At 63.2% G+C, this 19,246-nt stretch overlaps 4 protein-coding genes across 13 annotated transcripts; 1 reads left to right on the top strand and 3 right to left on the bottom strand.

Moving 5' to 3' along the window:
* Positions 1 to 26: 26 nt before the first annotated feature.
* RPL22 (ribosomal protein L22) lies at positions 27 to 2,460 on the bottom strand. Of its 2 annotated transcripts, none has more exons than XM_064678319.1 (4): positions 2,311 to 2,460; positions 1,767 to 1,874; positions 1,005 to 1,129; positions 27 to 240 (listed from the first exon to the last, which is right to left on the bottom strand). In XM_064678319.1, the coding sequence occupies exons 1-4, from the start codon at positions 2,320 to 2,322 to the stop codon at positions 96 to 98; spliced, it is 390 nt and encodes a 129-aa protein (XP_064534389.1). In that variant the 5' UTR covers positions 2,323 to 2,460; the 3' UTR covers positions 27 to 95. The 2 variants fall into 2 exon arrangements, with proteins under 2 accessions (XP_064534389.1, XP_064534388.1); XM_064678318.1 differs by having other exon boundaries at positions 1,767 to 1,871; positions 2,311 to 2,395.
* Positions 2,461 to 2,742: 282 nt separating this feature from the next.
* RNF207 (ring finger protein 207) lies at positions 2,743 to 9,650 on the top strand. Of its 6 annotated transcripts, none has more exons than XM_064678306.1 (18): positions 2,743 to 3,131; positions 3,581 to 3,793; positions 3,880 to 4,012; positions 4,099 to 4,243; positions 4,328 to 4,409; positions 4,487 to 4,562; positions 4,646 to 4,771; positions 4,883 to 4,929; positions 5,057 to 5,129; positions 5,203 to 5,271; positions 5,398 to 5,466; positions 5,577 to 5,698; positions 6,751 to 6,940; positions 7,029 to 7,214; positions 7,297 to 7,348; positions 7,436 to 7,553; positions 7,622 to 7,702; positions 7,764 to 8,166. In XM_064678306.1, exons 2-18 carry the CDS (start codon positions 3,603 to 3,605, stop codon positions 7,942 to 7,944), a joined length of 1,941 nt encoding a protein of 646 aa, XP_064534376.1. In that variant the 5' UTR covers positions 2,743 to 3,131; positions 3,581 to 3,602; the 3' UTR covers positions 7,945 to 8,166. The 6 variants fall into 6 exon arrangements, with proteins under 6 accessions (XP_064534376.1, XP_064534379.1, XP_064534377.1 ...); XM_064678307.1 differs by having other exon boundaries at positions 2,744 to 3,131; positions 3,603 to 3,793; XM_064678309.1 differs by lacking the exon at positions 7,764 to 8,166 and adding an exon at positions 8,886 to 9,650 and having other exon boundaries at positions 2,743 to 3,793.
* ICMT (isoprenylcysteine carboxyl methyltransferase) lies at positions 8,615 to 12,157 on the bottom strand. The gene is made up of 5 exons (XM_064678317.1): positions 11,919 to 12,157; positions 11,687 to 11,775; positions 11,438 to 11,607; positions 10,561 to 10,778; positions 8,615 to 9,781 (listed from the first exon to the last, which is right to left on the bottom strand). The coding sequence occupies exons 1-5, from the start codon at positions 12,138 to 12,140 to the stop codon at positions 9,599 to 9,601; spliced, it is 882 nt and encodes a 293-aa protein (XP_064534387.1). The 5' UTR covers positions 12,141 to 12,157; the 3' UTR covers positions 8,615 to 9,598.
* Positions 12,158 to 12,736: 579 nt separating this feature from the next.
* ACOT7 (acyl-CoA thioesterase 7) lies at positions 12,737 to 18,291 on the bottom strand. 4 transcript variants are annotated; one of them, XM_064678314.1, is made up of 10 exons: positions 18,171 to 18,291; positions 17,481 to 17,598; positions 16,912 to 17,068; positions 16,311 to 16,402; positions 16,063 to 16,177; positions 15,588 to 15,602; positions 14,958 to 15,044; positions 14,275 to 14,391; positions 13,897 to 14,081; positions 12,737 to 13,306 (listed from the first exon to the last, which is right to left on the bottom strand). In XM_064678314.1, exons 1-10 carry the CDS (start codon positions 18,221 to 18,223, stop codon positions 13,202 to 13,204), a joined length of 1,044 nt encoding a protein of 347 aa, XP_064534384.1. In that variant the 5' UTR covers positions 18,224 to 18,291; the 3' UTR covers positions 12,737 to 13,201. The 4 variants fall into 4 exon arrangements, with proteins under 4 accessions (XP_064534384.1, XP_064534386.1, XP_064534385.1 ...); XM_064678316.1 differs by lacking the exon at positions 18,171 to 18,291 and adding an exon at positions 17,750 to 18,116; XM_064678315.1 differs by lacking the exon at positions 15,588 to 15,602.
* Between the last annotated feature and the right edge of the window lie 955 nt (positions 18,292 to 19,246).

The raw sequence follows: 19,246 nt of genomic DNA, 5'->3' as shown, positions 1-19,246 counted from the left end.
GCCCGCAGCCGCCACTGAGCGCGGGGTATGAACAACTCTGCCGCTGTTTATTCCAGAAAAGCAAAACTGTACAAAATGGCTGTCGGCAGCAGGGCTCAATCCTCCTCCTCCTCCTCTTCCTCGTCCTGGTTGATCTGGAAGTAGCGCAGCTCATAGCTCTCCTTGCTGTTGGCCACCACACGCAGCCAGTCCCGCAGGTTGTTCTTCTTCAGGTACTTCTTGGTCAGGTACTTCAGGTACCTGCAGGAGATGCACAGCTGACCGTGGGTCCCCCATGGCATTTTGGCAAATAAATCCCCAATCCCATGGATTGCCACCTCCAGCAGACTAACATGTCCCACCAGGCACCTCCTGGCAAAGTTCCTGCCAGGAAACATCATAACCAGGGGAACCACATCACGATGCCATGACATGGATCCTGGGAGATCATTCCCACCCTCGCCTGCTGAGGCTGCAACCCCAGCCCTGTATCCCCACGTGGCACAGGGGATGGTGGATACCTGCTGCCAGAATGTGCTGCGTGTGGCACCCACATGGAGCAACAGCGCTGGAAGAAGCACAGGTGCCTACAGAGCAGGGCACCCCCCAACCCACTGGGCTCTGCTCTTCCCACCCTTCTGACCCCCTTGAGCCACCCCTGCCACGGCACAGCCCCAGTCTGCCGGTGCCGGCCCAAGGGCAGGCAGCCAGGAGGAGCAGGCAAAGGGCTGGAGCCCCACAGGACCAGCAGAACGATCCGAGAGTGGAAGGGCTTGGCTGTGGATGCCCCAGAACTCCACAGTCAGCACCTTATGGCTGCAAGTGCCTCCCCACTGCCCAACACCAACAGCCTTCGCAGCAGGAATATCAACCACATCCCCCTCTTAAACACCACTTGCCACACAGCAAGTGCCAGGCACGACTCCTGCTCCGAGACATCCCTCCCTGCCAGCCCCTCCTGCCCCCCAGAGCACCCCCCACACTGCCCGACCGGCCCGGTGGGACCTGGGGCTGCCCCCCTTTACCTCTTGGAGAACGGCACCTCCGACGTGACCGTGATCTTGCTCTTGCTCCTCTCGATGGTCACCACGCCCCCGCCCAGGTTCCCCGCTTTGCCGTTCACCTTGATCCGCTCCTGCAGGAACTGCTCCTGCGAGAGGAACGTCACCTGAGCCGGGGCTGCAGCTCCCGCCGGACACAGCGCCCTGGCTGGCCTCTGCCTGGCCCTCCCAAGCTGGGGAAGGGACAGCAGTGCCCCCATATCCCAGGGGAGCAGGACAGAGCCCCTTCCTCAGCCTGGGAAGCTCTGAGCCAGCGCCTTCTGCAGCTGATCCGGCCCCCATCAGAGCCACTCCCGGGTGAGGTGCTCAGGCCTGAACACGTCAGACCAGCAGTGGGGACGTTCCTGCTCTCCGAGGGGACAGCCAGGACATGGCATCAGCCTCCTCCGAGTACCCCCACCCCCAGCCCACTCAGACCCACCCTGGAGATGGATGGTTTGGATGGGCACAGGTTCCTGAGCTCCAAAATGCAGCACCCCTGGCCTGGCTGCTCTACCAGTGTGACGGGAACTCGCCAAGAGCGATAGACAGGGACACACTGTCCATGGGCAGGGACAGCATCCCTGCTTTAACCACGAAGCGTCCCAACCCCAGCATCCCCCACCCCTCTGCCGTCGGGGCACCCCCAGGGGCACAGGGAAGGGCCGGGTGGCTGCTGGGATGGGAGCATCGCCCCGGGAATGCACCGCGGGGCCGTCACAGCGCCCCGGGAGACCCCGCACTCACGAAGTTAGCGGCATCCATGATGCCATCCTCAACAGGGTGCGTGCAGTCCAGCGTGAACTTCAGCACCTGCTTCTTCTTCTTGCCACCTTTCGCCACGGGCTTCTTCTGCTGCAGGGGGAAGAGAGAATGAGACAGAAGAACGGGGAGAGGGAAAGGGAGAAGGAGAAGGAGAGGGAGAGCCATAGGGGACCGGCCCCGGGCGGCGGGGAGGGGCCAGGAGGAGCTCCAGGCTGAGGGAGAGGGAAAGGCCCGGGCCCGGATGGAGGCCGGGGACAGCAGAGTGCGGATGGGGCTCGCCCGCCGCCCACCCCCCCCCGATCCTCATGGACGGTGCTCGGCGTGCGGGGCCGGGGGAGGCGCGGGGCCGAGCCCGGCCCCACGCGGAGGAGAGCGGGACCGGGGCAGGCGGCGGGGCCGGGGCGGGCGGGGGCCGAGGGGAGCGGCGGGGGCTGGGCGCGGGGCGGAGGGGTGTCCCGGCGGCGGCGGGGGCGGCGCGGGCGGTGCCGGGGGGGGCCGGTCCGGTCCAGGTCCCGCGCGGACTCACCGCGGGCGCCATGTTGGCTCCGCGCGGGGCAAAAAGGGAGAGCGCGCCCCGCGCCTGCGCACAACAGCGCTCGGGCCGGCCCAGCCGAGCGCCGAGGGCGTCGATCGCTTCCGGCCCCTCCCGCGCACGGCGCCCGCGAGCGGACAGTGCTGCCTGGCGGGGCAGTGCCCGCGGGAGGGGCGGGGCGGGGGCGGGGCCAAAGCGAGGAGGCGGGTACGAGGCGAGGGGCGGGGCCTGATGGCGAGCGCGGGCGGGGCCAGGGAGGGGGGAGCGGCCCGGGGGGGCTGTGTCGGACACGGGGTGACCCCCCCGCACCCGGGGGCTGTGCCGGACACGGGGTGACCCCCCCGCACCCGGGGGCTGTGCCGGACACGGGGTGACCCCCCCCGCACCCGGGGGCTGTGCCGGACACGGGGTGACCCCCCCCGCACCCGGGGGCTGTGTCGGACACGGGGTGACCCCCCCGCACCCGGGGGCTGTGCCGGACACGGGGTGACCCCCCGCACCCCAGGGGTGCTCTGATGTCCGGGGGGTGACCCCCCGCTCCTCAGGTGCCCCCTCACCTCCTGGGGTCCATCCCCAGGCCACGCGGATGCCCATGTCCCCGCAGCCTGAGTGGTTCCGTGCCCCCACACCCCGGGGGCCGTCCCTGACACGGGGCCCCGCGCGGGGCTATTTTTGGGTCGTGGCGTGGCCGCCGCCCGGCAGTGCCAGGGGGCCCCACGTCACGGGGTCGGCCGGGCCCGGCATCGCTCTCATTCCTGCCGGCACAAGGGGAGCAGCGGCACGGCTCGGATCCCCCGGCCCACAGACGGGGACAGGTAACACCTTCACCTGGCCAGAGCGCCCCGGGGACGGGGACTCCAGCGTGTGGGGCACCTGGCTGCCCTCACTACCATCGGAGCGGACATCCCAGGGCAGGGGACACACCGTTGCAGGGAATGCTCCCTCCGGGGAGACACTCAGTCCTGGAGGATCCCCTACCCCTGTCCTGGAGGATGCTCCGCTGCAGGGAATGCTCCAGTGCAGGGGACCCAGGGGATGCTTCTGCTCTGAGGACACCCACCCTGGGGGATGCCGCACTGTAGGGACCATCCCACCCAACCCTGCAGCCCCGCGGTGCGGGGGGAAGGGGCGTGTTTGGGGCAGCCTCGTGCCATGCAGCTCATAACCTAAAAATAGGCGGCAGCTCCCGGGGCAGGACTCGTCCTTTCCGTGGCAGCCACGGTGCTTGTGCAAAGCGGTGCCACGCGGGGCCCCCCGGGCGCAGGGCTCTGCTCTCTGTCCCGCAGATGGCAGGCGGCATTTTCTCCCCGCTGGGGAGCTGCTCGGAGCTGGAGAAGGCCAACTGCCACCCGCTGGTGTGCCTGCTGTGCCACGAGCCCTACCAGCACCCCTGCCTGCTCGACTGCTACCACAACTTCTGTGCCAGCTGCCTGCGGGGCCGTGCCAGCGACGGCCGCCTGCGCTGCCCGCTCTGCGGGTGAGGGACGGCCCCCCTGCTCCCCAAAGCTGCCCTGCCGGCCCCGGGTGAGTGTCTCCATCCCTGTGCCCCTCCTGTCCCCACAGGCACCCCTCGGTGGTGAGGGGGGGCACAGGACTGCCCCCCGTGGACCGGCTGCTGCAGTTCCTGGTGGACAGCTCGGCCGACAGCGAGGAGGACGTGCAGTGTGCCAACTGCGACCGGCGCTGCGCCAAGGCGGTGAGGGCAGTGGGGTGGGCAGGCGGGGGGGGACAGAGGGCCCCCACCGTGGCCATGCCCACCACCAGCTGTGTCCCCTCACACAGGAGCTGGACACCATGTACTTCTGCAACACCTGCGGGCAGCCCCTGTGTACCCCGTGCCGTGAGGAGACCCACCATGCCAGGATGTTTGCCCGCCACGAGATCGTGTCCCTCTCCAAGCGCACCAAAGACATCCACAAGAAGTGCCGTGAGTGCCGTGCCAGGCCGCCCTGCACCGTGCTGTGCAGCACCGTGCCGTGCCAGGCTGCACCATGTTCCCTGTCCCCTGCAGCGCTGCACGAGGAGCCCTACATCATGTTCTCCACCGAGAAGAAGTCCATGCTCTGCATCAACTGCTTCAGGGATATGCAGGGGTGAGTGGCCCTGGTCCCGTGCCCACCCTGTGCCCCGTCCCACCCTGTCCCACATGCCCTGATGCCCGTGCCTGCAGGGAGAGCCGGGCACACTGCATCGACATCGAGACAGCGTACATGCAGGGCTGCCAGCGGCTGGACCAGGCGGTGATGGTGGGCAGGACCGGGGGGCGCGGGGGGCGGTGAGGGCAGCGGTGCTGTCCCCCACGCTGCAGCCGCCCCGCCGCCCCAGGCAGGCAGTGAAGGAGCTGCAGACCTCCACACGCGAGGCCATCGTCCTGCTCAAGGCCATGATCGAGGAGGTTCGCAACAGTGCCAGCGAGGAGGAGGCGGCCATCAACTCCCTCTTCGGCCGCATGCAGGTGTGAGGCAGCACATGGTGCCCTGCGCCCACGGGTGCCCAACCTGTGGGCACGGCAGAGCTGAGGGGACTGGGGTGGCTGCAGGACCCACGGTGGCTGTGCTGTTTGCAGGAGCAGCTCTCCGAGAGGAAGAAGACGCTTCTGAAAGCTGTGCAGAGGTGAGGAACCACAGGCTGAGCCCCCTCCCAGGGTGTCTCCCCTTCCCGGGGTGTGTTGGGGTGCCTGGGGGGGCCACATGGCTCCCAGGTGCCATGGAAAGCTGTGCCATGCCCCGCTCTGCTGCAGCCAGCATGAGGAGAAGGAGAAGGCATTCAAGGAGCAGCTTGCACACCTCGCCTCCCTGCTGCCCACCCTGCAGGTAGGGCCCTGCGTCGGGCAGGGATGTCCTGACCCCCAGAGCTGGACAGTGACAGACCCGCTCACATACACAGGTGCACCTGGTGACCTGCTCAGCCTTCCTGAGCTCTGCCAACAAAGCCGAGTTCCTGGACCTGGGCTATGTGAGTGTTGCCAGTACTTTGGGGTGGCCAGAGCACCCTGTGGCAGTGCTTGAGCTCATGGGTAGGGTGCTTGGCACCCCTCACCATGCCAGGCACCCCTCACTGTGCCTCACCACTGCCTTTCAGCAACTGATGGAGAGGCTGCAGAGGATTGTCAAGCTGCCACACCGCCTGCGGCCGGCCCAGACCAGCAAGGTAGAGGACCCCTGACACCCACCCCAGGGTGGGTCCCTGCCTGCAGCATCCCGCAGGCAGTGCCAGCTGCAGGCTCTGCCCTGGCCCTGCTCACCCCATCTTGCCCCCAGATCAACAGCGAGTACCGGGCAGAGTTTGCCCGCTGCCTCGAGCCCCTCCTGATGCTCAGCCCCCGCCGCTCCGTGGTGGGCAGTGCCGGCGGCATCGGTCCTGGCATCACTGGCACGAACATGTGAGGTGCTAGGATCATACCCAGGGCACACGTGCCACTGTGTCCCCTGCCATGCGCCATGCTGCTCAATGCCCTTGGCATCCCATGCCAAGCTTGCCCCTGCTGCTGCCCTTGAGCCTGTCACCTCAGCGGTGGCACGGGGACAGCACGGACACAGCTGCACTGATGAACAACAGGCAACAGGGCTTCAAGTGACGCTTCTGGGAAATGGGATGGGCATCAGCAGAGCTGACAGCTGGGGAGCCTCACCCTGCTCCCCAGCCTGGCCCCTGCCACGGTCCCTGGAGGGCTGTGCCCCTGCTCCACGGGTGCTGCACTGGGGCCAGCTCCTGCTTGCCGGCCCACCCGCTGCGCCACAGCCTCTTTGCCCATCACTATTTTTATCAGAATTTCAGGGAAGTGCCCGGCAGTTCCTCGCCCGGGATATATTTAGGCCTGTTGATGTCACAGGAGCACTGGCCCTGCCAGGCCCTCCCGGCCAGAGAGGACAAACGGGCACTGCCGCCCCATGGGGACCACTCCTCGGCCCCAGCTGGGCTCGGCGCCGCAGGGCGGCTGAGCTCCTGGGGGCTGCTGGCCCCGGCACGGGCGGGGGGAGCACGGCGCTGCACGGTAGGACCGATGGTGGTGGGCAGCACGGGGAGGCCACGGGATGGAGGGGACACAGGAGCAGTGATGCCTGCCAAGGGGCCAGGAGATACCGGTGGTGAGGGAGCGAGCTGCATCCTGCCCTTTAGAAACTAGAGCATGCTGACCTCAGCTCCTGCCTTCTCCCTGCTGCAGCTGGTCCCAAAGCCACAGGGATAGGAAGAGCAGCCCACAGAAACCTGATTTTTGGGGCAGCATAAGGCATCTCTGACTAAGCCCCTGCATTCGGGCTAGGGAAGGGACATAGGGGCGAGGGAAGGGACATAGGGCATTGGCACATCCCCAGGCTTAGCAGGGCTGAGGGGCAGTGGGGTAGAGCTGGAACTGAGCTGATGGTGTGGCCCCTGGCACCTCTCTGCTGCCACTGCTCACCTGCAGCGTGTCACTGTCACTTCTCCGTGCAGGCTCCCTGGTGGCCAATGCTCCAAGACCCTCATGGTGCCCGGCTGTCCCCCCTCAAGTGACAAAATGTCCACCAGCCCCATGGTGAGGAAGCCGACGATGCACCGGTACATCAGCACCAAGGTGCTCCTGGCCGAGGGGCGTGAGACCCCCTTCGCCGAGCACTGCCGCAACTACGAGAACACCTACCGGGTAGGGAGTGCAGGTTGGAGTGGGCTGAGGCAGGGCAGGAGGGGCCGGATCAGTGCTGCTCACGTGGCCCTGCCCCCTGGCACCACAGATGCTGCAGATGGAGATCCAGGGCCTGAAGGACCAGGTGCAGGAGCTGCATCGCGACCTCACCAAGCACCACTCACTCATCAAGTCAGAGATCATGAGTGAGATCCTGCAGAAGTCCCTGCAGATGGACGTGCAGATCGCAGCTCACTACTCTGCCGTGGAGATGATGCGCAGCGTCTTCGAGGAGGTACGGCTGGCACATCCCGGTGGAGCAGGGCCCCTCCGTGCCACACTGCTGCACACTGCCCAGCTCCCTCTCCTCCTTCCAGGTCTGGGAGGAAACTTACCAGCGGGTGGCAAACGAGCAGGAGATCTATGAAGGTACCGGTGACCCCACTCCCCCTCCCTGAGCACCCTGTGCCAGTGCTGGGGAGCCGCCATCCCCCAGCCCACCTCTCTCACCCCCAGCCCAGCTCCATGACCTGCTGCAGCTGAGGCAGGAGAACAGCTGCCTGAGCACCATCACCAAGCAGATCGTGCCCTACGTCCGCTCCATTGCCAAGGTGAAGGAGCGGCTGGAGCCCAGGTGAGGGGTGCGGGGGCTTTCAGGGCCAGCGGGGGACGCAGCCATGGCTCACACCCATCCTGCTGCAGGCTGCAGGAGCCCCGGGAGCCCAAGGAGGAACAGGCCCAGATGCTGCTCAAGATCTGCGACAACAGTGAAGCAGTGCCAAGGTAGGTGACAGCAAATGCCAAATTCCCCCTGTGCCCTTTCCCAGACACTGACACTGCCAAGGTGCCTTCCCTTCCCCAGGGATGCCTCGCCAAGCAGCAAGGAGGGGGCTCCGGCCAGCCCTGGGGAGGACTGCGTGCCTGATGGCACCCCCAGAGACTCCTCCCCGAAAAGCAAAGATTGCTGCAGGGGCCAGCAGAAGAGCGGGGCTGAGAGCACTGCCCAGAAAGAGCCAGCACCATAGAGCCCGGCACTGGGCACGCGGCAGAGCCACTGGGCAGAGCCGTGCCCGGGCTGCTGACCAGCTCCTCTCGCCCTCTGCCATGAGCCAGGGCAGGAAACAGGCCAGGCACCCATGTCTGTGGTGCATCCAAAAGCCTTAGGGGAACCTGGTTCTGAAAAATTAATTGTCTTTGTGCTCTCCCTCATGTGTGTTGGAGTGAAATAAAAAGGGCACAAGTGTTTGTGTCCGCGTGGTTCTGTGGCACTGACAGAAGGGATCTGCTGGCTTGGGGTGTCCAGCTGCTCCTAAAACCACAACATTTGCAAATTATGGGGGGGGGGGGGTAAATACCAGCCCCTGGTGCAGGGCAGAGGCAGGAACACACAAAGTCGTGCCTCAGTGCCACAATGGAGTGTTCTGAAAACCTACCAGAAATTATAAAGTAAGGATTCCAGTTTCCATGCCACCAGCACCTCGAGAGACCTTCAAATAATCATCAGACAGAAGTTGGCAATGTTTTCTCTTGTTTTTTTTTATAAAAAAAGAAAACCCAAGCCCAAACCCAAGCCATTCCCACCAGTGCCCCTTCCTGAGCCATACCGCAGTGCCTTCCCCACGGAACACCACAAGCCCCAGGCGTGAACTGACAAGCAACTCATTTCCATTCCAGCGAGGAAGAATAATGCAGAACTCAAGGAAACAGTGAACCTCTTTGGTATATAACGACAGAATAAGTTATGCCACACAGCTCAGTGGGAACCATTTCAAAATGGTCACATTTAAAAGAGTTTTAGCTAGCCCAACTCTTCTCCTGGTTGGAGATTTCCCTAGGAGCATCTCCTACTTGCCCCAACATCCTGGCTTTTGCCCAAAAGAGCAGGTGAGGATCTCGGGTGCTAAAGCCCTTAGCAAGCCTGGCAGCTGTGGTTCTTTCCCAACCCAAAATCCTGGGATCTCTGCAGGACAGAGGTGGCCTGGCAGGATAGGAAGCAGCGTGATTTGGAAGCGGGAAGAGGGAACAGAGGTGGCGGCGGGAGGCAGCGGCTGCAGCGATGACTCCGCATCCGCAGCAGCAGCTGAGGGAGAAGGAGCAGGCTCAGCGGTGCTTGGATCTCTCCCTGCGGACGCCAAGGCCTGGAGAGAGCCGAGTGGTGCCACACTGCCAGCGCTCTGAGGGCAGGCAGAGCTGGAGGCTGCTCCCATGGCCACCCCAGTGCCAAGTCAAGGAGTCGGGCCCAAGGAGATTAAAGCTGCAGCACTGGGCTCACGAGGTCAGAAAGCTTTAAAATTGAATTATGCAACAGGAACAATCTACTGCCCAGCGCCTCCTCTGCCTGGGGCCCAGAGGGCAGTGCTGCTCTCCAGCAGAATTGGTCCAGAGGCATTCCAGGACAATTCAGCTGCTGCAGGCAGGACAATTCATTCTCTTTAGGGTCGCTACAGGCTAAGTTATCTGGAAGATCCCTGAATGTGCAATGAAGGGCTGATCTCAAGGAGGAGGAACGAGCTTCTGATCTGCAAGAATCCCGGCAGGCTGCCCAGTGCCACAGCCCTCCACCAGCTCCTTCTGGGTGGCTGGGAAATACCAACAGGCACGTCCCAACACTGATGCCACGCAGGCACCTGGCACGGCGGGAGCCGGGCGTTTGCTCAGCCAGTCTGGTTTTCACCTGCATTACAGTTCCAATTTGACTCCTTTAATAAAAGGGAGACCCGATGGCACCTTCCTTTTGTACTCCAGGTACTCTTCTCCAAAGAAGTGAATGAGTGTGATCTCCTCCTCCTCGATCCGCTCCCTGAAGAAGCGCCAGGATGCCAGTGCATAGCCAACCACACAGATGGGATTGCAGAGCAACACCTGGAACAGAGGCCACTAATGAGTGTCCCCTCGAGAGCCTGAGGCTGCCCCGTCCCCACAGCTCATCCCACTCCGGTAACATTGCCATGGGCTCTAAATGCTCTCCAAAAAAAGCTCCCAACAACCCTTGTGAAACTTCATAAATACTAATTTCTCCCCAGAAAGAAGGCAGCAGTGTGCAGGCAGCAGGCAGCTCCTGCTGCCCTGGCTCTTGAGAGCTCTGTGTGCCACCCTTACATCCCCCTCCAGAGAAACAACCCAATGCCAGCTCCCAGCCAGCCACGAGAACACGTGGCTACAGCAGCACTGAGCTACAGCTCAACCACAGCTGGCCAGAGCTGATCCTCTAGCTGGGGCCCTGGGCACCCTCAGAGGGAGTTTCCTTGCCCTTCGGCACAGGACTGGTGTTTGGCAGAAGCCAGGTTGAGTTTGACTGCTCACAGAAGGCATTTTGGCCACAGGGATCCAGGAAACTCTGGACACTAGCTTTAGATCAGCAGCAGATCACATCCCAGGCCTCCAAGGGGGTTCTGGCTCAAACCTCAGCCCCACCACTCCTGCTTATTGCACTGAGAAAATTAAGACGATGGGATCTTCTCAAAGACTGCATGAGGCAGGTCACTCAGGGATTCCTGGTTCTCTGTGTGCTCATGGGAGGCAGCAGAATCAGTGCCCAGGGCACCCATTCTGCAGAACACTGTCTGCACCCATCACGGCGTAGGCAGCATTGAGAGCTGGGTCACGACACGAAGGTATGTGTACCATGTTAGATATGGTACCTGTGTTCCAATGCTCCAGTAAAACCATCCCACGTAGGACGGGTGCCGGAACCACCCGTACACCCCACTGGTCACCAGGGTGTGGGTGTCGGATTTCTCGTTCTGCACGATGTGATTGAAGTTGGAGCCGGCTGTGAGCATGGCCGCCTTCCTCAGGCAGTCCCCGAAGATCACCATCAGCAGCCCCACGGTGCTCAGCCAGGTGATCTGCTTCAGCTCTGTGTGGACAGGGAGGGGCACAGCGGGTTTGCACAGCTCTTGTGGGGGTCGTGGGGGCTGCTCGGTGGGTGGGCTTTGCCCCCTACTCTGAAGCACAACCTGTGGCAGCAGCGGCCACCCAGCAAAGAGATAAAACCAGCACCCCCTGCCCGGCGTCAGCGCAGCGTCAGCACGGATTAACCCGCAGGGCCTGGATTTAGGGGCTGAGCAAAGCCAGCACAAAGCACAGCCAAGGGCATGCTGGGGCTGTTATGAAACAAGAAAGGGCAACAGCTTCCCTCTCACAAAAACAAGCAGAAGAACACAACCAATTTGCCCCATACTGGGCAAACAGGAACAGTTTTTGCCAGTTTGATTTTATACCTGGTCAAAAGACAACGCCCAGGTGTACTCAAAGTGTTATTCTTGTACCAGTAAGGCAGGAAAGGGCTGAAGACCCCTTAGCCTGGCATATCAGGGCAAAGGAGAGATCTCCAGTGCCCCCCAAGACCCAACTCGAGAGGCTTTGAGCAAAGAGGGATTAAGGTCATGGTAAAGCTGCTCCAGGACTGGCACGGGAAAGTGAGCCAGGGGTCACCTACACTTTGCTAAGGGACAGGTGGGACACAGGCAAGACACGTGCAGCCGGGCAGAGGCAGGGAAGGACAGGGTGGCTGACCTGGGAAGAGGAGCTTCTCTAGCGTGAACTCCACCCAGGAGGACAGGGCAGCCAGATTGTACTCGAAGCTGTGGTTGAGCAGGAAGGAGTCCAGTGAGAGGCTGCGTGGGTTGTTGATGGCTGTCACCAGGTACTCCGAGTAGTGGAAGAGGGAGAGGGAGCACATGTACCTGCGGCGGGAGGGAGGGAGGACAGGTTTGGCAGGGCCAGGCAGCGCGTCTGCCCGGCCCGGCCCGGCCCGGCCCTTACCATCCGAAGTGGCGCCAGGCGGAGCGGCCGGCGCTCAGCAGCACCCCGCAGCCGAAGGCAAAGCCCAGGAAACAGGCCCGGACGGCGATCTGCAAGCACAGGAAGGGGAGAACGCGCTGCCGCCGCCGCTCCCCGGGCCCGGTGGCTCCCGATCGCCGCCCCCCGGCACCGGGACCAGCACCGGCCCCTCCGCGGCCGCCCCCCGCCCCGCTCCCCCGGGCCGTCCCCGCACCTTGTAGAGCGGCCGCGGGTAGAGCAGCAGCAGCGCCGCGTTCACGCCGGCCACGTGCAAGGCGAGTGCCAGGCGGCCGCGGAGGCCAGGGGCGGCCAGTAGGGCGGGGGACGAGCCGAGCAGCAGCGGCAGCGCCGCCACCGAGGCGCCGAGCAGGAAGGAGCCGAGGCTGGCGCGGCCCTCCCGGCCCAGCCGGCCCCGCCGCGCTGCCGCCGCCGCCATTATGGCGGCCCCGCCCCGCCCGCGTCGCCCGGGAAACCACCGCGCCGCTCTCGCGAGAGCTCCGCCCCAGTCCCGCCGCCGCGGCCCTGCAGCGACGCCGCTCTCGCGAGAGTTGCGCGGCGGGCGTGGGCGGGGACAGCGGTGGGACCGTCCGGTCTCGCCGCCCCCGGCACCGGCACCGCGGCCCCACAGCGGGGAACGGCCCTGCGCCGGGCCTGGGCGGGTCTGGACACTGCCGGGGATGGTGACCACCACCGCCCTGGGCAGCCCCTTCCAGTGCCCGAACAGGGAGAACATTGTCTGATATCTGATCTGCACCTCCCTGTCTCAGCTTAAGGCCATGTCCTCCAGGCCTCACTGCAGGCACGGCAGAACAGATCGGCCCTCACCTTACTATAACCTCCTTTCTGATAGTTTGTTGTTTAATAGCCCAAACCGGGACACCCATCCCGGCAGGAACTGCGCAGTCCCGTTAAAAGAGCCACACTTCCTTAAAACCCAGGGCGGGGGCACACTGCACCACTTGGGGCCGTGGGTGAATCCTGGGGAGGCGGGAGTGGGGAAAAGCATAATTGTTTGAAATAAAAGTGTCAGCCTTTTATTCCAGTCAATGAAACAGACTTTATTAATGCCACAGGGTTCCTTAAATAACTTAGATGTGCACAGAGAACTACTTAGAGATGTCACAGACATTCAGTGCGGTCCCAGCGCCGCACTTGCGAAAGCTTTGGTGTGCATGGTAGGACAAACCAGCGAGTTGAACATGGCAGCACAAGGACTCGCAGCCCCACACGCCCCCCGAGCCGCCGCATGCCTCCATCCCACTCTGGCATGGGGAGTCAAACAGTGACAACAGCTCCGGAGGCAGATGGCAAGCGCCTGGGTGGGCTCCCAGGGGCTCTCAGTGCCACCTGAAGCACGAGGTGTGCAGTGCTGAGCCCACCAGCAGCGAAGCAGCGGTGCCAGCGGCGGCAGGGGCGAGTGGAGGCACAGACCAGACACAACACAAACGGGAACAACCTGGAGTTCAGCAGGCGCTGGCAGCAAGAGTGGAGGGCAGGTCACTGCTGGGCAGCCTGCTGCATCTGCGCCTGCCGCTTGGCTTTGGTCTGCAGGTACCTGCCCTTCCCTTCCTCAAAGCGCCGCTTCTCATCCTCCGTCTCTGTCTGCAGCCACAGAGAGAAAGCGAAACCCCAGTGTCAGTGCTGCAAGTGCTTACAGGAGGGAAATGTGCCATCCCCCATGGAAATGAGGGGAAAGCTGCCCTCCCTGAAACACGCCACGACAGCCAGTATGCTCCTGCACAGAGCAGAAGACCTGCGCCACATCAAATATTAACCAAAAAACACCCTCAGACGGCAGCAACGCATCAAAGCCCTGCCAGGATCAGGGGAGCTAAAAATAGGCAGGAGGGTGGGAGTGGGGACATCATGGGGAGCAGGGACAGGGAACATGGGGGCCTCCATCGCTGCTCACAGTCCCCTGCTCCAGGGCCTGCACACAGCCTGTCCTCAACCATGAGAAAGGAGAAAACCCCCAACCTCCACATTGGCAACATTCAAAAGAAATAAACAAACAAACAAACAAAAAGAAACCCTGCAGCCTGCTCTGAAAAGTCTCCTTTGTACTCATATTTTTCTGCTGAATAATTCAAGGGAAGAGGATTTGTTGGAAAAAAAGCCAGCTGGGCTCTGCCCTGAGAGAAGCAGAAGAGGTGCTGGCCCCGTTGGCTCCAGCCTGGAGGCAGAGCTCTTACCAGCAGCTGTGGGACAGGCAGGGGCTTCCCCTCCTTGCTCAGGGACACATAGGTGAAGAAGGCGCTGACGGCACGGTACCGCTCCCGAGGCTCGTCCACAAACGGGTCGGCATCCACAAAGACTTCAATTTCCATGGATTTATTGCTTGTGAAGGTCATGCGCCCCGAGATGGTGATGACACAGCCTGCGAAGCAGAGAGGGGCCAGTGAGGGGAGCAAGAGGTCCTGCATGTTTTATGCTTAAGCTGTGTCTTAAGCAGAGCTTCTTGTCACAGGACAAATCTAACAGGGACTAAATTTCTCTGCCAGTGTATCCCGAGCACACACACAAGGGAGCCAGGACATGGCACCATGGGTGCCTGCCACCACCCTCGGTACCTTTTTTGATCTTCTCATGGAAGTTGATGGCATCCACCGAGGCGGTGACGATGTTGGTCTTGCAGTGGCGGGCAGCCACAATCCCAGCAACCTCATCCATGAGCTTCATGGTGACACCTGGGAGAGGAAGCAGAGGGTCCTGTCTCAGGGAAGCTGGTGGGATTTGGGAAAAACCACACATAGGTCAGTAAGGCCTTTGCACGGCCAAAGCTATGCTGAGGAGTCAGACCAGAGACTGAGTCCCAGCTTCAGGAAAATCCAGTACCAGCACAAGGACTCCAGTCAACACCAGGGCAACATCCTCACAGACCTGGCCTGAAGACTGGAAGGAGCTCTGAGCCACGCTGGTTTTGTTTTTATGGACATGGTTAGATATGTGTTGTCCCAGCCCTTGGCAAACTCGCCCCTCCCCTGGCTCACACCGCACATGCCAGCCCGGCAGCAACAGACACTGCCAGCCAAGAGGAAATGACTCCAGCTAATTGCACTCATTGTATGCTGGGTGTTTATACTCTGGGATTTGCGATCTCAGAGACTATGACAGAACTGTAGGATTTACAGTTCGAGCATGTCAGTTTTGGGGGCACAGAAACAAAGCTTTTGTCTCAGCTGAAGCAACTCTGCTCTGGGGAAAAGCCACCCAGAGCTGCTGCCGAGTGCTGCACAGGGCAGTGCTCACTCACCTCCGTGCACGAAGCCCAGCAGTGTGCAGTCTGATGGGCCCACCAGGTGGATCAGGCTGGACTGGCTGTAGCCAACGGTGTGTGGCTCTGGTTAGAGAGCAAAGCGGGGTCAGAGCTGCTCGGCTGGCACCCGTACGCCACTGTACACCCCTGCCTTAAGTCGTCCAAAGGAAGAAAACGTGGGGCTGGCTTGTGCAAAGCTGAACTGTGTTCAAACCAGAGGCTGTCTCTGACTGCTGCCTCCCTCTAATCCCCACCTATCCATTTTATTCTAGCTCAGCTCATTTGTTTCTTTTCAAGAGCATGAAAGCAAATGGGATTGAACTGGGGCACATGGCTGTACTACTTCCTCCTCAGCTGAACCTCCCTGACCCTGCTGCACAGAGCCTCTGCTTTCCCTTTGGTGGGAAGACCTCGGCCCCCACGCTCCCAGCCCTGGCACATGCTGTAACCCCTGTCCCACCACCACCTCAAGGCACCAGAATTCGCACCCTCTGACTGCCAGCAGAGGAAATCCTCTGCCTTTTCCATCTAATGGGAGATGCTGAAGGAGCTCAAAGCAGGGAAAACCAGCCAAGCCCCCGACCGCTTAGGGTGGGCACCCACACAGCAGGACCCACCGAGCCTTACCTTTTGTCTGCCTGTCTGTGAGCAGGGAGGATAGAGGGGAAAAAAGCATTTGAGCAACTTTCATCCCCCATCATCCCCCCAACATTCCCTGTGTGCCACCTCTCTGCCTCTGCCCAAGGACCACGGCCGGGCCTAGAAGCCACGCTTGCCCAACGCTTGCATTTACCCCCTGCTGAGCAAAACCAGCTCCAGCTGCCCAGGAGTGCACAAGGGATACAAGGAGTGGTACAGAAACAGGGTTTTTGAAGAGAGCATCCCACCCGCCAGCCCCCATGTGGCATCACAGCTGTCCACCCGGCTCTCCCTCTCCTCACACACTGTGGGCTCCAAAACCCATCCCCATCCCTGGCATGGTGTTTCAGAACACACACACAGAGCTATGGGGCTCTGGGGATGGCTGGAGTTGCCTTGGGGATCAGTTTGGCCTCCCAGTACTGCTGGGACATTTGCACTGACCACACACGGCCCGAGTTACCTGGGTTGATGATGGGGAAGATCACGTCGCCGTTTCTCTGCTTAGTTTCCAGCCGATCCAGCTTTTGCTCCTCATAACGCTTCTTCCCCTCGTCCTCCTGCTCCTTTCTCGTGTACTGGAAGGGAAACCTGGTAAGAACAGGGCAGCAAAGCCACCAGCACAGCCAAGGGTGCCGACAGGGCTAGGTTAGCGCCATTCCCCAGAGAGGCCAAGTTCCAGTTTTGGGGGACCAAAGTGAGCTGTCCTACCTGGATAGGGGGAACCTCAAGGACCTTATTCACGTTCTTCAGGGACAGAGGCACATACCACAACGTCGCCTTGTTTGTCAACTTCTTTGCCCCTGGAGGAGAAGGGGGCAGAGGGTGACAGTGCCATGGCCAGCAGTGCTGTGTCTGCCGCTGATCTCGGGGTGGCCACACACCAGCGATGCCACCAGCACCAGTGGCCCCTCGCCCTGCTGGCTTCTGGCGGGCTTTGGCTCACAGCAGATGTGACAATGCACTTTTGGAAAGGCATCCTGGCAAGTGGAGCTAGTTGCCACAGCAACAGCAGCAAAAGGGCCCTTTTCAGGCCAAATGGGCAGCAAATCAGGGAGGAGGAGCTACGAGCAGATATTGCCATTCTTCACTAAAAAAGATCAATGGAGCCGTAATCCCCAGGGAGACTGCTTGGCTTCCCTTCCCAGTGCCAGCTCTCCCCACACCCCCAGCACTCTCAATAAAAAGGTAAGACCTCCCCTCTGCCCAGTGCTGCCAGTGATGGAGTGAAGGACGGGATCACCACTGTAAGCTCTTGACTTATCACCATTATTCCTGGAGTTTTGGGACACAGCCACAGGCAGCCACCCACCTGTTAAAATGTTTTCAGACATGACGTTGACCTGGACCTCCACGGAGTGCCGGGAGGTGTAGGTGATCTCGGCACTGACATTGGCCACCTCGCCGATGCACATTGGTGAGAGAAAGTCTGTCCGCTCCACCCGTGCCAGTGCAGCCACGCAGGGCTCCTGGGGACAGTGAGACAGCTGGGGTAGTGACCACGGCCACACCACGTGGGACCGCAGCCAGCAGCTCCCCGGGGCCAGCTGTGCTGGAAGTAGCTCCAGCACTTTAACCTCCACTTTATCAGCCACTGGCTGCACTTCCTTCCCCATCTGTAACCAGTGCCCCGACCGCGCCCTTCGAGGGAGTTAAAACATTAATAGCAGGGCAAAAGTTTCTGCTCATAAACCACAATTTCAGCGGGATGCTTCCAGCTACTGGGGGAGGTGGGGGCTGGCAGCAGCGAGCCACCAGCGGTGTGCACGCAGGAGCAAGCACTCCCAGTGCGGGACCGCTGCTGCCAGGATGAATCCTGATATGCAGCAGGATGTCGAGAGTCGCTGCCTGAGCCCGGAGGGCACTCTGGCTCCTACTTACTCCGGCCTGGGAGTTGCAGTGACGGGTACTGATGATGGCTCCCGCCTCCTCAATCATCTTCAGGATGGTTCCCCCGTGGACATTCCCAGCGATGTTGGCATCGTCTGGGCGCATAATCCTGCCAGGGGAAGGACATGGGAGCTTGAACCCCCAGCCTGGTCCCGGTGCGGCTGCCCGGAGGGATCCCATGGCCCACTGGCTGAGCTGCCGGGCCATGGCTGCCCGCACGCGGCTCCCTGTGAGCGGCGGTGAAAACCGCTCCGAATTACCGGAGGAGCGGAAGGAGACAGCGCTCCTCTGCCAGGGTAGCCGGCAGCCCTCGGGGCCGCGCCCCGCCGGGCCCCGCTGCGGCACAGGCCGGGCCGGGCACGTGCCGCCGCTCCCGGCGGCCTCCCGGCAGCGGCGGCGGCTTCTGCCAACGGCGAGAAACGGCCCGGCGAGGGGAGCGGGGGATGCCGGGGCAGCTGCCCTCAGGGCGGCCGTGCCCGGGAGCCGCGGGGACACGGGCGGGAGAAGCGCGGCTGCCCTGCCCGCTCACACCCCCTGCAGCACGGAGCGCGTCTGCCCGCGGCCGGTGTCGCTCGTAGCGTGACCGGCGCGGGCAGCACCGCAGGCTGCATCCCAGTTGCAGGCCGGCGCCCGCCCCCTTGCCCAGCCCTCCCCGGGCTCCCGGCCGCGGAGGGGCCCTACCTGGAGACCTGGATGGCGGCCGGGCCCGGGCCCGCGGCCCCCGGCTCCGACATGGCGGCACCGGCGCCCCGCCCGCAGCAGCGCTGCGGCACCGCCGCGCCCGGCACCGCCCCGCCGCGCCCGGCACCGCCCCCGCCACGCCCCATTGGCGGGCAGCGCCGGGCCACGCCCCCACGCGGGGAGGGGCGGGGCCGGGGCGGCTCCGGGGCCGTGCGAGCCCCGCGGCCGGGGGTCCCTCCGCCGCCCCGGGCTGTCCCCCTGCGCGGGGGCTCGAGGCGGCCGCTGTCTTCGGGTCGGCACGGGCAGCACACCCCGCCGCCCCCGTTCTCGGCCCCTCTCTCCGTTTGGGGCAGAGCTGCGCGGGGTGCCCAGGGCTTTTGGGGCGTGTGGTGACGACAGTCCGAGCAGGCAGGGATAGCTCTCATTGGAGACCAGGCAGGGGCCGGAGTAGTCCAGGGCCCGGGCCGTGGGGTCCCGGGGATGTCGGGAGCCGCGGTACTCACGGCCTCGCCGACCGACGGCAGGATGAGCGTCTTGAGCGTCCTGTCTTTGATGCGGGCGCGGCGGCGCGTCTCCATGAGGGGCCGGAGCCTCTGCCGGCAGACGGGGCGGCCCGGGGTGCGGGGGGCCGAGAGTGCCGTAGTCTCACCTTGCACGGCTCGGTGGAGGCGGGTGGGGCGCGGCGCCCCAGTGGGGACGTGTTGCTCCGGCGCTCGGTACCAGCTTTATGAGCCGCCGGCGGGGCAGGGCGGGAGAGCCGGACATGCAGGGCGGGGGGCAGACAGGGAGGGGGGCGGGCAGGACGGCCTTGCCGCTGTCCTCAGTGCTGATCGACAGGCGCCGTCGCTGTCCGCAGTCCTGACTTTGGGGGGTCCCCGCCTGCCCGCCCACGCCGTCCTCTGCCCGCCCCCGTGCCCGCGGTAGAGGCCGCCGCTGCCCGTTCTGCCCACGGTCCCGCCGTCGATTCCCGCGATGCCGCTCCCTGCGGCAGGCGGAGGCGGGGCAGCCGCCCCTCCAGCGCCCCTCGCTCTGGCCATGCTGCCGGGACCGACAGCGCACGTCGGGGCTGCCGGAGG

Source organism: Pseudopipra pipra, chromosome 22 (assembly GCF_036250125.1).
Source record: "Pseudopipra pipra isolate bDixPip1 chromosome 22, bDixPip1.hap1, whole genome shotgun sequence".
Lineage (NCBI taxonomy): Eukaryota > Metazoa > Chordata > Aves > Passeriformes > Pipridae > Pseudopipra > Pseudopipra pipra.
Note: the sequence above shows the minus strand (reverse complement) of the source record. Positions and strands in the feature narration are given on the sequence as shown.

Bases quoted from the DNA above. Each gene is read 5' to 3' on its own strand.
- RPL22 (XM_064678319.1), bottom strand. The intron at 1,130-1,766 runs GTGAGTGCGGGG...TTCCTCTCGCAG, and splicing joins TCATGGATGCCGCTAACTTC to GAGCAGTTCCTGCAGGAGCG. The intron at 241-1,004 runs GTAAAGGGGGGC...CATCTCCTGCAG, and splicing joins GAGGTGCCGTTCTCCAAGAG to GTACCTGAAGTACCTGACCA.
- RNF207 (XM_064678306.1), top strand. From the start codon at position 3,603: ATGGCAGGCGGCATTTTCTCCCCGCTGGGGAGCTGCTCGGAGCTGGAG. The intron at 4,563-4,645 runs GTGGGCAGGACC...CGCCCCAGGCAG, and splicing joins GGCTGGACCAGGCGGTGATG to GCAGTGAAGGAGCTGCAGAC. The intron at 6,941-7,028 runs GTAGGGAGTGCA...CTGGCACCACAG, and splicing joins ACTACGAGAACACCTACCGG to ATGCTGCAGATGGAGATCCA.
- ICMT (XM_064678317.1), bottom strand. From the start codon at position 12,140: ATGGCGGCGGCGGCAGCGCGGCGGGGCCGGCTGGGCCGGGAGGGCCGC. The intron at 11,776-11,918 runs GTGCGGGGACGG...CTGTGCTTGCAG, and splicing joins ACCCGCGGCCGCTCTACAAG to ATCGCCGTCCGGGCCTGTTT. The intron at 10,779-11,437 runs GTCAGCCACCCT...CTGTCCACACAG, and splicing joins AGAGAAGCTCCTCTTCCCAG to AGCTGAAGCAGATCACCTGG.
- ACOT7 (XM_064678313.1), bottom strand. From the start codon at position 17,696: ATGGCCCGGCAGCTCAGCCAGTGGGCCATGGGATCCCTCCGGGCAGCC. The intron at 15,045-16,062 runs GTAACTCGGGCC...CTCTCTAACCAG, and splicing joins CTTCCCCATCATCAACCCAG to AGCCACACACCGTTGGCTAC. The intron at 14,392-14,957 runs GTGAGTGAGCAC...TTCCTCTCCCAG, and splicing joins GCTGGGCTTCGTGCACGGAG to GTGTCACCATGAAGCTCATG.